This window comes from Oryx dammah, unplaced genomic scaffold, assembly GCF_014754425.2.
Source record: "Oryx dammah isolate SB20612 unplaced genomic scaffold, SCBI_Odam_1.1 HiC_scaffold_12, whole genome shotgun sequence".
In the NCBI taxonomy this organism is placed as follows: Eukaryota; Metazoa; Chordata; class Mammalia; order Artiodactyla; family Bovidae; genus Oryx; species Oryx dammah.
In genome coordinates, this window is record NW_024070196.1 from 55,099,646 (window position 1) to 55,117,273 (window position 17,628).

At 43.9% G+C, this 17,628-nt stretch overlaps 1 protein-coding gene across 3 annotated transcripts in view; it reads right to left on the reverse strand.

Moving 5' to 3' along the window:
• Nucleotides 1-14,601: 14,601 nt before the first annotated feature.
• The window catches only part of TMEM233 (transmembrane protein 233), a 46,314-nt gene continuing 43,287 nt past the window's right edge, over nt 14,602-17,628 (reverse strand). For 2 of the 3 annotated variants that reach the window (XM_040250792.1, XM_040250791.1), the window contains exon 3: nt 14,602-16,603. Coding sequence is in view for 1 of the 3 variants with exons in the window: in XM_040250791.1 (XP_040106725.1) it covers nt 16,597-16,603 (7 nt within the window). In the remaining 2 variants the exon portion in view is untranslated. The remainder of the gene's footprint in view (nt 16,604-17,628) is intronic. The other variant, XR_005722955.1, reaches the window with a different exon arrangement.

The window sequence follows — 17,628 nt, forward strand, 5'->3', positions numbered from 1 at the left end:
ATTTCTTACTGTTACCAAACTCATCAACATGTGGAAGTTGGAGGCTATGAAATGCTTGATATAACACACTAAATCAAGAAGGTGCATCACTTATTAGTAAGGAGAACACCAAGGGCAGTGATCATGAGCGCAATACCTCCGGCAACTCCTAGGTGGCGATAAAGAGGAGCGAGGCATGCTACCAGTCTTCCCAGAAAACTGCATGTCTGTATTTTTAAGTATGAATGAACATGATAAAAATTTCTAGTACAAGAGGTCTTGAATAAAAAAAACCAAAAGTCCCCCTCACACTTTCCCTTAAATCCCTCCTTTTTTCTTCTCAAAATTAACGGGTTGAAGGTTTTTTTAAAATCTACTTTTAGGAGGCTTTTATTTTAACTGCAATTTTTTTTCCAGAAAAGATATTTGCTTATATCACTCTCCATTAAAACAAATGACGCACTTGGAACTTTCTCCCCTTAGTGTATCCTTCCATGTCAGCACATACTGAGCTCCCTCACTTTGGGCTGCAGGATCCGTAACAGTAATAGTTAACATTTGCAGAGTGCTTACTCTATACCTGGCAGTGTCCTAAGCACTGTCCTTGTTTTAACCCATTTAATCGTCACAAAATCCTAAGAGATACATTCTATTATCATCATCCCCACTTTACATATGAGGAAACTAAGACACAAGTGGATAAGTAACCTGCCCAACATCACAGAGCCAGTGGGCCAGAATTTAGATGCAGGAAATTTGACTCCCAAGTCTACACTCTTAATGACCATGCTGAACTACCATAGCATAAATATATCATAATTGATTTTATCTTTATTTTCTGAAGGCTCTTTAAAAAATTATAATTTTTTCCAAATTGTGCTAAAATATATTGTTGTAAAATGTACCTGGGATCTTGGCTTTATTCATGTTTGATGAGGCCAACAGATCAGGAGAGGAATGCCATGGAAAAGATAGCTTGTTACTCTCAGTTCCCAAGAGGAAGGGGTGGGAGGTGTGCTATGCCACACACAGCCAAGACAGGGAACCCTGAGGGTGGCCACAGGCAGAGAGGGTGAGGGGAAAGCATGTGCAGAAAGTCCTTATTGAGATTTCTCAGAGAAGGAATGGGTGAGGTAAGGTAAGCTGCTGAGCAGGTCTAGGATTGGACACTTGGAATAATTTTGGTGGGCTCTGGCCTATAGGGCTGGTCCCTATTTGTACTTGGCCCTGGGATGGTCAGGGCAAAGGAATTTTGCCTCCTGGAGTGTAAAAGCCAGAGAAAAGAAGTAGTTCAGAATGTGGGCTTTGGAGCTGCTGGTTTAATATGCAAGTCATTTAGGCATTTAGTCACTTGCCTAAATGACTTGTATATTCTAGGCAAGTCATTTACCATCACTAGCAATTAGTTGGGAGGGGAAGTGTCTCCCTGGTCTCTGGCCCCAAGATGTCATAAAATGTACACAATTAAAAATGATTAATACATATTCAGAAATAAAACCTACCATTTAGACCGTTTTGATGATGGCGATCTAGTCGCTAAGTCATATCCGACTCTTGCGACCCCAAGGACTGTATAGCCTTTCAGGCTCCTCTGTCCGTGGGATTCTCCAGGCAAGAATACTGGAGTGGGTTGCCATTCCCTTCTCCATTAAACCTGTGCTGCTGCTGCTGCTAAGTTGCTTCAGTCGTGTCCTACTCTGTGGGACACCATAGACGGCAGCCCACCAGGCTCCCCCGTCCCTGGGATTCTCCAGGCAAGAACACTGGAGTGGGTTGCCATTTCCTTCTCCATTAAACCATTTAAGTGGCATTAAATACATTCACGTTGTGCAATCATCACAACCATCCATCTCCAGAACTCTTTTCGTCTTGCAAAATAAACTCTGTACCTGTAAACTCCCTGTTCCCTCTTTCCTGAAGCCCCTGGCAACTACTATTCTACTTTCTGTCTGTATGAATTTGACTACTTAAGTACCTCCATATGAGTGGAATCACAATAGTTATCCTTTGTGACCAGTTTATTTCACTTAAACATAATGTCTTCAAGGTTCATCCATGTTGTAGTATGTGCCAGAATTTCCTTTCTTTTTGAGGCTGAATAATATTCCATTAGGTGTATACTTATTAGGTGTATGCTTATTTAACTTATATGCAGAGTACATCATGAGAAACGCTGGGCTGGATGAAGCACAAGCTGGAATCAAGATTGCTGGGAGAAATATCAATAACCTCAGATATGCAGATGACACCACACTTATGGCAGAAAGTGAAGAGGAACTAAAAAGCCTCTTGATGAAAGTGAAAGAGGAGAGTGAAAAAGTTGGCTTAAAGCTCAACATTCAGAAAATGAAGATCATGGCATCAGGTCCCATCACTTCATGGGAAATAGATGGGGAAACAGTGTCAGACTTTATTTTTGGGGGCTCCAAAATCACTGCAGATGGTGGCTGCAGCCATGAAATTAAAAGACACTTACTCCTTGGAAGCAAAGTTATGACCAACCTAGATAGCATATTGAAAAGCAGAGACATTACTTTGCCAACAAAGGTCCGTCTAGTCAAGGCTATGGTTTTTCCAGTGGTCATGTTGGACTGTGAAGAAAGCTGAGTACCGAAGAACTGATGCTTTTGAACTGTGGTGTTGGAGAAGACCCTTGAGAGTCCCTTGGACTACAAGGAGATCCAACCAGTCCATTCTGAAGGAGATCAGCCCTGGGATTTCTTTGGAGGGAATGATGCTGAAGCTCCAGTACTCTGGCCACCTCATGTGAAGAGTTGACTCATTGGAAAAGACTCTGATGCTGGGAGGGATTGGGGGCAGGAGGAGAAGGGGACAACAGAGGATGAGATGGCTGGATGGCATCACTGACTCGATGGACGTGAGTCTGAGTGAACTCCGGGAGTTAGTGATGGACAGGGAGGCCAGGCGTGCTGCGATTCATGGGGTCGCAAAGAGTCAGACATGACTGAGTGACTGAACTGAACTGAACTGAACTGAAGGTGTATACTACATTTTGATTATCTACTCATCCATTGATGGATACTTGGGTTATTTCTATCTTTCGGCTATTATAAATAATGCTACAATGAACACTGGTTTACAAATACCTTTTTGAGACCCTGATTTCAATTCTTTTTGGCATATACCTGGAAGTGGGATTGTTGGGTCATATGGTAATTCCATTTTTATTTATTTCAGAGGAACTGCCATACTGCTTTCATAAGGGCTGCACCAGTTTCTATTGCTATCACAGTGTACTATACTTCTAACTTCTCCACATTCTCCTATATTTTCTTCAAAAGTTTTATTGTTTTAGGTTTTACATCTAGATATAACCCATTTTTAGTAATATATATGTATGGTATGAGGCATGGGTTGAGGTTCATTCTTTGGCACAAGGGTATCTAATTGTCTTAACATTTTTGTTTTGCATCTTGGGCTTTCACAAATAAAATTGCTATCGTATATCCATAGAACTTGGGCTTTCCCAGTGGCTCATCGGTAAAGACTCCACCTACAATTCAGGAGATGCAGGTTCTATCTCTGAGTCGGGAAGATCCTCTGGAGGAGGGCATGGCAACCCACTCCAGTATTATTCTTGCCTGGAGAATCCTATGGACAGAGGAGCCTGGTGGGCTACAGTCCATAGGGTCTCAAAGAGTTGGACACAACTGAAGCAATTACATTTGGGATTACTTTATCACAACCTCTTCAAAACTGAGTATTATCAAGGCCTCCCTGATGGCTCAGTGGCAAAGAATCCGCCTGCAAATGTAGGAGACATGAGTTCGATTTCTGGGCCAGGAAGATCCCACATGCCGTGACAACTAAGCCTGTGCACCATAACTACTGAGCCTGTATTCGAGAGCCGGTGAGTGGCAACTACTGAGCCCGCATGTCTTAGAGCCTGTGCTCCGCAACAAGAGAAGCCAGCACAATGAGAGGGCTTCCCTGGTGGCTCAGCTGGGAAAGAATCCGGCTGCAATGCAGGAGACCTGGGTTCAATCCCTGAGTTGGGAAGATCCCCTGGAGAAGGGAAAGACTACCCACTCCAGTATTCTAGCCTGGAGAATTCCATGGACTGTATAGTCCATGGGGTCGCAAAGAGATGGACATGACTGAGCGAACTTCACTTTCACCACAAGGAGAAGCATGCACACCACAGGTAGAGAGTAGTCCCTGCTCTCCACAACTGGAGAGAAGCCCGCACAGCAACCAAGACCTAGCACATCCAAAAATTAAAAGCAAACAAGCAAAAAACCCAAACTGAACATTATCACATTAAAATTTTTTTCACAGTCTCATCAGTAAAAATGGTATCTCATTGTTTTGCTATATATTTGTTGATCTGTGAATTAGACCAACTTTCCATTAATGCTCACGCATACTTTGGGGCTTCCCTGGTGGCTCAGCTGTAAAGAACCCACCTGCAATGCAGGAGACGTGGGTTAGACCCCTGGGTCGGGAAGATCCCCTGGCGAAGGGAACGGCAACCCACTCCAGTACTCTTGCCTGGGAAATCCCATGGACAGAGGAGCCTGGGAGGCGCAGGTCCATGGGGTGCAAAAGGTTGGACACAACTTAGTGACAACAACAACTTATACTTTACCTAGGTTAAAAAAAACTCATTTATTAAAATAGTAAAATTAATAAAAGCTAATGTTTACTGAACAACTCCAGAGGCAAGTCCTATAGATAATCCCTCCCCTCTTGCTAAAACATTTACCCCAGGGATGTGCTTGTAAGCCAGACCTATGCTAACTGGATTCTCACACGACCCTATGACATGTTACTGTGAGAAAGAAGAGTCGGGTATTTGTCTGCTGGTTTGGGTAGAGAGGCCTTCCTTCTCTCAGGACATTGATGAGGAACTTCTTAGTTCGAGATGCTCCTCTCATAACAGAAGTTTGAGGACAATGAATTATACACAAAAGAGAACAGAACGGAGAGAATCAAAGAGAATCAGAGCCTTACTGTGCTGACTTCATTGATATTCTGAATCAAATTAACCTTGAAGTTTGTCCTCTGTCTGAACTTCTCCATTATGAGAACCAGTAACTTCTCTTGCTGTTTAAATCAATTGGATTTTCTGTTGCTTACAACCAAAAGGCATTCTAAAACATACACTCAAATTAGCTCCTATTCTTTTCTCTGGGCCATGTCATGCAGGATCTTAGTTCCCCAACCAGGGATTAAAGCTGTGCTCCCTGCAGTGGAAAAGCAGAGTCTTAACCACTGGACCGCCCGGGAAGTCCGTATTCTTAATTGCAGCATGCACGATTTTCAGTCTTCACTGCAACAGGCAGGATCTTTAGTTGCAGCATGTGGGATTTAGTTCCCTGACTAGGGATCAAACCTGGGCCCTCTGCATTGGGAGCATGGAGTCTTAGACCATTAGGGAAGACCCTATTTTTAAACATTAGGAATGCAGTAAGTTTTTCTTCTATGGATATCAATTATTGAACACAGAAAATAAATTTTAGACATGAAAGTGAGACCTCAGAGCTTTTTAAATATTTGATAAGATCCCAGAGGAAAAAAATGTGTTGTAGTTACCACAAATCTGTTCTAAAAGTTCAGCCCACACAAATTTATGTCAAACTTGCAACTAATTAGAGAAGATGGGAAAGAGGTAATTAAGTCATTTCATTCTGTTATGTGTAATAAGTAGCGTTGTTATTTTTTCTTAGTTATGAACTAAAAGATGAGAGTCGATTTATGATTTATGGGAGTTAGTTTAATGACACGATTAAGAACATGCATATCAGAATCAAACTGGCTGGGCTCAAATCCTAACACTTTGCAGTTGTGTGATCTTGAACAAGTTACTTAACTTCTCTGAGCCTCAGTTCCCACAAAGGCAAAGATCAATTAATAACAGTAGTTATGTTTACAGTTGTCAGTGGCATCTGAGTGAAAGTACATTTTAAGGGTTTAGTGCAATACGTGGCAGATCAGTTCAGTTCAGTCACTCAGTCGGGTCTGACTCTTTGCAACCCCATGGATGGCAGCACACCAGGCTTCCCTGTCCATCACCAACTCCCAGAGCTTGCTCAAACTCATGTCCGTTGAGTCTGTGATGCCATCCAACCATCTCATCCTCTGTTGTCCCCTTCTCCTCCAGCCTTCAATCTTTCCCAGCATCAGGGTCTTTTCAAATGAGTCAGTTCTTCACATCAGGTGGCCAAAGTACTGGAGTTTCAGCTTCAGCATCAGTCCTTCCAGTGAATATTTAGGGTTGATTTTCTTTAGGATGGACTTGTTGGATCTCCTTGCAGTCCAAGGGACTCTCAAGAGTCTTCTCCAACACTATAGTTCAAAAGCATCAATTCTTCAGTGCTCAGCTTTCTTTATAGTCCAACTCTCACATCCATACATGACTACTGCAAAAACCATAGACTTGACTAGACAGATCTTTGTTGGCAAAGTAATGTCTCTGCTTTTTAATATGCTGTCCAGGTTGGTCATAGCTTTTTTCCCAAGGAGCAAGTGTCTTTTAACTTCATGGCTGTGGTCATCATCTGCAGTGACTGTGGAACCCAAGAAAATAAAGTCTGTCACTGTTTCCATTGTTTCTCCATCATTTGCCATGAAGTGACGGGACCAGACGCCATGATCTTAGTTTTCTGAATGTTGAGCTTTAAGCCAGCTTTTTCACTCTCCTCTTTGACTTTCATCAAGAGGCTCTTTAGTTCTTCTTCACTTTCTGCCATAAAGGTGGTGTCCTCTGCATATCTGAGGTTATTGATATTTCTCCCAGCAATCTTGATTCCAGCTTCATCCAGCCCAGCATTTTACATGATGTATTCTGCATATAAGTTAAATAAACAGGGTGACAGTATACAGCCTTGATGTACTCCTTTCCCAATTTGGAACCAGTCCATTGTTCCATGTTCAGTTCTAACTGTTGCTTCTTGACTTGCATACAGATTTCTCAAGAGGCAGGGAAGCTGGTCTCTTGAAGAATTTTCCACAGTTTGTTGTGATCCACATAGTCAAAGGCTTTGATGTAGTCAATAAAGCAGAAGTAGATATTTTTCTGGAACTCTCTTGCTTTTTCTATGATCCAATGGATGTTGGCAATTTGATGTCTGGTTCCTCTGCCTTTTCTAAATCCAGCTTGAACACCTGGAAGTTCTCAGTACACATACTGTTGAAGCCTCACCTGGAGAATTTTGAGCATTACTTTGCTAGCATGTGACATGAGTGCAATTGTGTGGTAGTTTGAACATTCTTTGGCATTGCTTTTCTTTGGGATTAGAATGAAAACTGACCTTTTCTAGTCCTATGGCCACTGCTGAGTTTTCCAAACTTGCTGGCATATTGAATGCAGCACTTTAACAGCATCATCTTTTTGGATTTGAAATAGCTCAACTGGAAGTCCATCACCTCCACTGGGTTTGTTCGAAGTGATGCTTCTTAAGGCCCACTTGACTTTGGACTCCAGGATGTCTGGCTCTAGGCATCTGACTTGGCAGATAGTGAGCCATAATACTATTATTATTGTACTATTATATTATTATTATATTATATTAATAATATAATATATTATATTATTATATTATATTAATAATATGTTATATTATTATTATATTATTATTATACTCTATTTTTTCTTTTAATGGTTAAACAACTTCTTTGGTGGCAAAAGAGCTGTTTTGAGAATTGAAGAATATGGAGAGACTGAAGAACAAACCCTATTTAGCCAGATGCTGTCCTTCTCAGTCACTGAGGTTTTACTGTCTTCTCTGGGGGCTTCCCTGGTGGCTCAGAGGGTAAAGCGTCTGCCTGCAATGCAGGAAACCCGGGTTCGATTCCTGGGTCGGGAAGATCCCCCGAAGAAGGAAATAGCAACCCACTCCAGTACTCTTGCCTGGAAAATCCCATGGATGGAGAAGCCTGGTAGGCTATAGTCCATGGGGTCGCAAAGAGTCGGACACGACTGAGTGACTTCACTTTCACTTTTCTGGGGTCCCAAAGAGTTGGACACAACTAAGCGTGTGCACACACACACACACACACACACATACACTTTTGCAGTTTCCAAGGAAAAGAGATGCTACACTCCTTTCGAGAACTTTGAGGCCAGAACTGAGTCCTGGTGTGAGTTATCTTGAAAATAACCCTGGAAATCAGCCAATAAGTCTGTTTAAAGGCAACAGACTGTAATTTAGTGCTTTGGACTAGTGGCTAGTGGCAAGTAGTCATGTTGGGAGCTGGAGCTTTGGAACCAGGCTAAAAGCGTGAAAAGTGTTAGTTGCTCAGTCGTGTCCAACTCTTTGCGGCCCCATGGACCATAGCCTACCAGGCTCCTCCGTCCACTGGATTCTTCAGGCAAGAATACTGGAGTGGGTTGCCATTCCCTTCTCCAGGGGAATCTTCCCAACCCAAGAATCAAACCTGTGTCTCCTGCATTGGCAGGCAGATTCTTTACCACCTGAGGTACCAGGGAAGCCCCAACCATGCAAGTTCAAATCCTACCTCTACCACTTTTCTCCTTACGGGTCCTTAGGCAAGTTACTTAACCTTCCCACACCTCAGTTTCCTTGTTGGTGGACAATAAATTCCTCAGTTGGCTCTTGTGATGAATATATGGCACAGAGTGCTTAGAACAGTGTCTGGCATAATGTAAGCCCTTAAAAAGCATCCGCTCCATTTCTGTTTGGTTGAAAGGCAGTTATTCAAGAACCTGATGCTTCTTTTCTGTTGGAGCTGTGCAGTTTCCCTCCAGCTTGTTTCTGGAGCCCATTGCAGAGACACGTAGGGTTATAAAAGGCAACAGAAACATGCCACTCATTAAAGGTGAACAATAGAACCAGCCTTGTCCACTGTTTCCACGAGGGGGCAGTCGAGACTCAAAGGAAGCCTCACGAGCCGCCCACACAAGTCGGGCTTCATTTGGGTTCACAACTTAGTGAAGTAACTTCTGGGTGTACATGGATTTTCATAACTTCTGTTTTCTAAACCAGCATAATAAGTGATCAAGGAATTAGGGAGAATGTTTGAGGACAGGACTTTGAACCAATTCCGTGGTGAATCCCATCTTCCTTCTGAAATCAGGTTTATGGGACTTCCCTCCTGGTCCGGTGGCTGAGACTCCGTGGTCCCAATGCAGGGGATCTGGGTTTGATCCTTGGTCAGGGAACTAGACCATATGCTACAACTAAGAGTTTGCATGCTGCAACTAAAGATCCTGTGTGCCACAACTAAGACCCAGCACAGCCAAATAAATAAATAAAGTTAAAAAACGCAACCCAAATCAAATTTAAATCTTATAACAAAGTAAAAGACGATGGGGTAAATTTTGGCTCTTTTCTCTTTCCCCCTTTCTCCCTCATTCATTATTTATTTATTCATTCTTACAGACAACAAATAATTACAAAAGACCTTCCAAACGCTAGGCACCAAGAAGGCAGAGGTGAAAAAGATTAACACGGTTCCTGCTCTCTTAGGGGCTGATAGTCTGCTGGGAAAGACAATTTTTTAAAAAAAATGATCATTACATAATTGATTATTGTATTTACCACCATGATAAGACCTCAAAGTAAAACTGCAGGCTGCATGAGCAGGCAAAGAAAAACTGGCATTCGCGAGGCTTCCTTGAATACAAGAACCTACCCTGAGGCAAAGGAGTGGACAATAGCTAGAGGAAGGGGACACGGGAAGAAGAATGGTTTACTCATTCAACAATATTTGTAGGTTATCTGTTGTGGACTTCATCTTTTTCTAGGTGTGGAGGAAATAAAAGGGTGATATGCTAATGAGGGACTAGAAGTAGCTGGCTGCCTTTGACAGGGGTTAGCTCATCTCTTTCTGAGAAGCTGAGACCTGGAGGAAGAGGAAGAGCCAGTCTTATGAAAAGCTGGGAAATAGTATTATGGGCAGAGGAAATAGCACATATAAAGGCCCTGTAGCAGGAATGATCTTGGCATGTTTGGGGAACAACCAGTTGGCCAGTGAGTGGCTATAGCAGAGGGAGGTAAGGATAGTGGTAGGCAATGACATCTGCTAGATCACAGCCTTGTTCTAACTCAGTGAAACTGAGCTATGCCGTGTAGGGCCACCCAAGACAGATGGGTCATGGTTGAGAGTTCTGACAAAATGTGGTCCACTGGAGAAGGGAATGGCAAACCACTTCAGCATTCTTGCCTTGAGAACCCCTTAGAACTGTGGTATTGGAGAAGACTCTTGAGAGTCCCTTGGACTGCAAGGAGATCAAACCAGTCAATCCTAAAGGAGATCAATCCAGAATATTCATTGGAAGGACTGATGTTGAAGCTCCAATACTTTGGCCATCTGAAGCAAAGAGCTGACTCACTGGAAAAGACCCTGATACTGGGAGAAACTGAAGGCAGGAGGAGAAGGGGGATGACAGAGGATGAGATGGTTGGATAGCATCACTCACTCGATGGACATGAGTTTGAGTGACCTCCGGGAGCTGGTGATGGACAGAGAGGCCTGGTGTGCTGCAGCCTGTGGGGTTGCAAAGAGTCGGACATGACTGAGCGACTGAACAAGGAGATGACATCTAAGCAGCAGCAAAGGTCTGATTTTGGAGGCCTTGGTAAAAGTTTGGGTTTTAATTGCACAGAAGGCCGTTGGGTGGATGGGTTGGGTTTCAGCAGAGGAATGTGGTCCCATTTAGGTTTTGAGATTGCTCTGATCTGAAGTGAAGTGCTGATGCTGGAGGAGGACGAATGTGAAAGCAGGGCGTGGCAGGCAGAATAAGGAACCTCCAAAGACATCCCAGTAACCTGTGTTAGGTTACACAGCAGAAAAGAAAGAAAGATTGCTAAATTGTGTCCAACTCTTGCGACCTATGGACTGTAGCCTGCCAGGCTCCTCTGTCCATGGGATTTTCCAAGTAAATGGAGTGGGTTGCCATTTCCTTTTCCAGGGGATCTTCCCAACCCAGGAATTGAACCGAGGTCTCCAGCATTGCAGGCAGGCTCTTCACCAACTGAGCTAAGCAGGAACACAACAAAGGAATTTAAGTGGCAGATGGAATGAAGGTTGCTAACCAGCTGCCTTTAAATTACAGAGATTATCCGGGATTATCTGGGTGGGTCCAATGTTATCATAAGGGTCCTTAGATGGGGAAGAGGAGGGCAAAGGAGTCAGAACCAAAGAGATGACTTGAGAAACATTCTAGTGGCCTTTGCTGATTTTGAAGATGGGAGGAGGCCAGGAAGCAAGAAATGAGGGTGGCCTCCAGGGGGTGGAAAAGTCAAGCAAAGGGATTTTCCCTGAGAGCCTGCAGGAAGGAATGCCAGTCTGCCAGCAGCTTGATTTTCGCCCAGTGAGATCTGCTGCAGATGTTTAACCTCCAAAACAGTAAGATAATAAATGTGGACTGTGGGACTTCCCTGGTGGTCCAAGACTCCACGCTCCCAATGCAGGGGGCCTGGGTTCCAGCCCTGGTCAGGGAACTAGATCTGACACGCTGCAACTAAGAGCCCAGATGCTAGGACTTTCCTTGTGGTCCAGTGGTTAAGGATCCGCCTGCCAATGCAGGACTAGATTAAGGTCTAATGCCAAAGGGCAACCAAGCTGGTGCACCACAAACACTGAAGCTTGAGTGCCCTAGAGCCCAAGCTCTGCAACAAGAGAAGTCACTGCAGTGAGAAGACCGTGCACTGCAACAGCGTAGCCCCTGCTCACCAGAACCAGAGAAAGCCAGCAACGAAGACCCGACGCAGCCAAAAATAAATAAATCATTAATTAAATTAAGAAAAGAGCCTGCAGGCTGCAACTGAAGATTCCATATGCCACAACTAAGACCCAGTGAACCAATGTGTGTGTGTGCTTAGTTGCTCAGTTGTGTCTGACTCTTTGCAACCCTATGGACTGGAGCCCAACAGGCAAGAATACTGGAGTAGGTTGCCATTCCCTTCTCCAGGGAATCTTCCCAACCCAGGGATTGAACCTGGGTCTCCTGCATTACAGGCAGATTCTTTAACATCTGAGCCACCAGGGAAGCCAAATAAATAAAAATAAATAAATAAGAAATAAATGTGGATTGTTTTTAGGTCACCAAGTTTGTATAGTCTTTGTTACAGCATCAATCAGAGATAAACACACAGGAAGACCTCTAAGAAGACCACTGTCATCATTCAGACGAGCTTTGGTAATGGCTTAAGAAATATTTACCTTACCTACTAAATGCTGGGATCTGTCTTAGGTCCTCTTTCAGCGCTGGCCGTTAGGCTACCTATCACCTTTACAGAAGCAGGACTTGGCCACTCCTGAGTTCCTGTCAATATCCTCGCTCCAGAGCACAAGCAGTCCCCATACATGGGATTCCATGTCACCCAGTGGAATCAACACTTGGCGGTGGTGCCAGGAGCGGATGGCTTGGGAAAACTAAAGGGCAGGGCACCTTGGTGAACCAGCGTATGGCTGTGACACTTTGACTGGACCATCACAGATCTGACCTGACCACTCATCTGAGGTCTAGAACAGGTACACAAGATGAAACTCAGGTTTACCTGACACACACACACACAAGCACCGAGTCAACTTTGTACTTCCCTCTCCTGACCTTCAATAAATGAATCTCTGTTGGAATAAATAATCAATAAATCTGTTGGAAAGGGAATTTCTTCTTTCTGTGGCCTTCTCTAGGGATGGATGGGTGATGCCTGGGTATCAAGCATCTTTGTATTTGTCAAATTGGAATTCAAAGTGTCTTGATCCAGGGACCTATTTTTAATAGAGTAACTCTCCAGGCTCAAATATTCAACATCCATGAATAATTTTTTTAAGGATTTGCAGTAACTAATGAATGTGGACACTGTCTTAGAATGCTCTTTTTCTTTTTTAAATCAGCAACCCAAGACAGTCCCTTATATTTAGAAGCCTGGATCTAGGGTTACATATCAAGATACACGCACAACGCTATTTTGCTGAATGCAGCTGTCATGGTGTGGGCCAGAGATAATTTGCTGATCCAGGAGCTGAGGCCAGCGATTTTATGTCTGCATCTGCTTCTGCCCGTAACTTGAGGGTAAAGACATGGCCACTTCAAAGGCTGTAGCCATATCACCCTTAGCAAAGCACAGATCAGCGGGTCGGGGACATTCCCTCCCTGAGGCTTTACCCGCGGAGACAGTCAGTGCTCCCTCCTGCCAAGGGACTGCATGACACCGTTCCTTGCCTCTGCCTTGGCACTCTCACATGTCCTTCTGTTTCTCTATGTGCCTGCTCCCCACTAGCCCGATAACTGTACTCAAGGGTCTCTATCCTATTGGAATCTCCAAAGTCTAGCACAGTCTCTATGGTTGAACAGGTGCTCTGTCAATAAAGATCTGATGAGGAAATGGAGGCGAGGGACAGCACAGTGGGGAAATTGTCCAGAAGGCCAGCAGATGTCTTTCACCCTGCTTGTGACAGGCATAGCAAGAAGCAGCCGACTTAAAGCAGAGAGTGGTTGTTTGGGGTTTTTTTCTGTTCAGCATCTGTCTCTTTCTTCTGGTAAAAAGCACTTTGGTTTTCCTTTGGGAAACTACCCTTCCCACACTCTCAATCTGTAAAGTTTGGGTGGAGCTGACTTCACCCTCCATTTCGCCGGCTGAATCCTGACTCATTTCCTGCCAGAGAGGGCGCCACACAGCCTTGGACACTGTGTCACTCTGTGTCCGAAAGGGTGGCCACACCTGTGGGTTAATGGCTAGTATTCATTCTAATGGTTTGGTTCCTGCTCCAAATCAATCCTGCATTACTTCAAATTGAAACTTTTTCTCGTCGTAGCTATTATGGCAGAGTTACTTTATTTCCATAGACATTGCTTAGCTGGTAGGAAGAAATCTGAAGATGCTGGCAGACACTGTGCCTCTGTGAAACCAAAATGTGCTCAGGAAGTTGAGAAGTAGGTAAGGGAGATGTTCTTAACAATACTGAGCACCAGATCCAGCCATATTTGAAGTTATCTCTGAAATTTTTATTTTCAGCTATATGAACAAGTAAACTCTTTGCTGTAGACTTTTTTTTTTTTGTCCACTGGCTGCCGAAATAGTCCCCTGGCTCTTGGCCAATCCATTTTCTAACTGTGCTTTCTGGAGTGAAGCAGGAGTGATCTGAGCCCTGCAGGAAAAGACCATCACCTCACTCTGTCAATATCAAAACTCTCTGCCAGGACTTGGGGGCCCGGAAAAAAAAAAAATCAGTCCCTCATCTTGAGCCCAGAGCTCTCTGACTTTAGTGGGGCCAACACTTTCAGTGCCACCTAGAAGGGCACTTCAGGCCATAAGCTAGATATGAGTTGATACCTTGCTAGTGCAACCCTTGAACTTCCCTGGTGGCTCAGAGAGTAAAGCATCTGCCTACAATGCAGGAGACCAGAGTTCAATCCCTGGGTCGGGAAGATCTGGAGAAGGAAATGACATCCCACTCCAGTATTCTTGCCTAGAAAATCCCATGGACGGAGGAACCTGGTAGGCTACAGTCCATGGGGTCACAAAGAGTCAGACACGACTGAGCAACTTCACTTTCACTTTTCTTTAGTCCAACCCTCAGCCTCTCTGTGGTCTTCCCTGAGGCTGGGATGAATGAGCCCGTTATGGTTATGGGAGTGTCAAGAAGGTTGGGAACCCCAAGGAAATACAATGTACGCACCATGGCAAACCAGCTTTCTTAAAACCATTTTTATTCTGCCTCTCAGCAACACATCATTTGATTTGGATAAAAGATCAGGAACTTGAATACAAACAAACAGAAAACAAGGTGTGTGGAACAGAAATCAAGATCCATATACTGGAATGATGCTGGGATCTCTGTGTGCTGAGAACTGGTATTCCTGGTTCATGTCCTCCTGGGACAAGTGCTGGCTCATGACAGACGTCTGGGTGAAGTGACAAGGAGAATCTGGTGTCCACCCGTGTTGATTTTTTGTGAGGGTCCAGGGTTTTTAACAAATGCCTGGGATCCACAATAATCTAAGAACGATGATTTGTATTTGTGTAACACTTAGAATTCTCCCTCTGGGGCAATCGTATCTGTCATGGTGATTAATTATCATACTGACCATTCTGAGATAAGTAGGCAGGTGTTCTTATCTCCATTTTCCAGATGAAGAAATCTGAGGCACAGAAGGCTAAGAAACTTGCCTAAAACTGGCTTGCATAGATAGATAGTGGCAAAGAAGGCATTGAAACTCAGGTGTTTTGATTTAGACACTTGTTCATTCACTTAGAATAAGCTGCCTTTTCTTTTGCTTAGGAAGGTTATTTTCATGATTTCTAGTACTAGTTTTTAAAGTTATTTTTAACATATACCCCCTTATCACCTTTTGTATTAAGCACTTAATATTTTCTTTGAGTCCACTTCTTTTTGTAAGTAAATGCATTTGACAAGAAAATTATATTCCTAAGTGGAGACTCATAAATGGAAAGCAATAAAATACACAGACTGAAAATAAAACCCACTAAGTTATTAAATTTTGTCTAAACAGAAGACTTTGAATCTGAGGTCTGCTCTTTATTAAGAAGGGAAGCAAACGAAAGAATCAGAAAGGTGTTGAGGACCCATGAGCACTAAACAGAGACTTTCTCTGAAATGTAATCAGGATTGAAAAAGAAAAATGCCAATGTTCTTTGTGATTTAGTGACACGTAATCTTGTGGCTGCAGATGACTTAAAAGTTATCTTTGTGTACCACCTTGCACACGGGGTTAGCGTGTTCTGGCAGGCAGAATAATGGTGGCATTGTTAAACCAGTAGTCACACCTACAGGGTTTACACTTGACAGAAAAATAAATACAGTGGGTGGCATTTCCAGGTTGCATCCAGGAAAATCAAAGATCTTGCCTGAGACTTGCTAAAGAGAGAGAGAGACTGAAGTAAGTTCATTAAACACAGGCAGTATATTCTCAAAACTGGGATGGGAAGGATGCCCATGTACCTGTGACTGACCACTAAGTACATTCTCAGAGTCTGAATCTGTCTGAGGTGACAAATGAGCTTGTGGTCAAGTTGAGCCATGGGGGATGCAAGCAAGGGGTTGGTGGGAGGGAGTCAGGCGAGACTGAGGCGCAAGACCAGAAAGCTCCTTCATCTCCATCTTTGATGATGGAATGGAGCTGATGGAGGAGGAGCTATTGAAGGCCAAAGTGAAGCTACAACATGTAAAAATGAAAGCAAACAAGGCACAAAGTCAGCTCTATTCGATGACTTTAAACATGCTGCAAACGTCCTCCAGGCTGCAAACCAGCATCCTTTACTCTCCCCAAAACGTCCCTCTCCTCCCGGATCTGGACTTCTTCCCTCGTTAAAAGCAGCGAAATTTTCTGAGGCTCATCTCTGGAGAAGAGGAATGCACACATGGACACAACGGCTTTTGATATACTGAGACAGTGAGGCTTGATTTTCTTAAAGAAAAAAAAAAAATCAATGGCTTCAGCTCATCTGGCTTTGCTGCCTGGGTTTCCTAAATTTTGGACTTTTTTTTGTTGTTGCCTGTTCTTCTTTCTGATTTTAGTTCATTTGCCAGGGACCTGCCTCTGGAGAGTCCTGGAGGAAAAGATCCTCACAGTCTGAAGTCAAGGATCCATTCCTCAAAAACTCCTCTGGGGTGTGTGTGGATGAGGTCCATCCTCCATGCTCGTAGGTGACTGCTGGCTGTTCAGGCTCTGTGTGTACAAGAGACAGAGTGAGTGAGAGTGAGAGAGACAGACAAACAGATGGAGGGGGGAAGGGGGATGGCAGGGGAGAGAGAGAGAGAAAGAAGAGAAAGAGAGAGAGAGAGAAGAGAGCATAGAGCCTCTTCAGCAAGGGCTTTCCTCTTCAACAGCTAGTACTCTAATTCACCCAGTGCTGACATGGACTAGCAGCTCTGCACACTTTTGAGTCTAAGCACTGGCTTCTTTTTGAAAAATATATCTTACTTGGAAACATATGTTTTACATGTTGCACATGCAAAAATCCAAATGATACAGATGTAGGCACAATCATGGCCCCCGAGGCTTTCTGAATCTTATTCTCCTCCTCAAGGGTTAGCAGCACTGTTAACATTTGGGGTGCACCCTCCAGGCATTTCCTCTATATTTAAATCACGGCTGTAGTTAGATAGGAGCATCTCAAGGAGAGATGGGAACAAGCCATGCAAATATCAGGAGGAATACAATTCCAGGAAGAGGGACCAGCAAGTGCAAAGGCCCCCATGGCATGCTTGTATTGCTCAAAGAGAAGGAATTCAGTGCAGTTGAAGCGGAGGAGGGAGGGAGCAAGGGCTGGGAGATGTGGATGGAGAAGCAACAACCAGATCCTTTGGGGCCTTATAAAGCCATAGTAAGGGAGGTATTTTCACATTTAAATTGCAGTATCGTATTCCACCCTATGAATGAACCAGTGTGTATTTAACTGTTCTCCCACTCTTGGACATTTAGGCTGTTTCAAGTTTTTCCCTATTTCAAGTGGAGCTGCCATGAGCATCATCGCACATCCTTGCTTCTCATCCCTGGGCTTCACATTTGAATCATCTGGAGGGCCCTAAAACCTATTGATGCCCTGCCCTATCACTGGAGATTCTATTTTAGCTGGTCCAGGGTGGGCCCTGGGCATTGGGGATTTTCATGTGTAGGGAGGAGAACTACTGTTTTAAATGCCTTTTTGTGACACTGAGAAGTAGATGCTGGGCAAGTAGGCACACAGATTT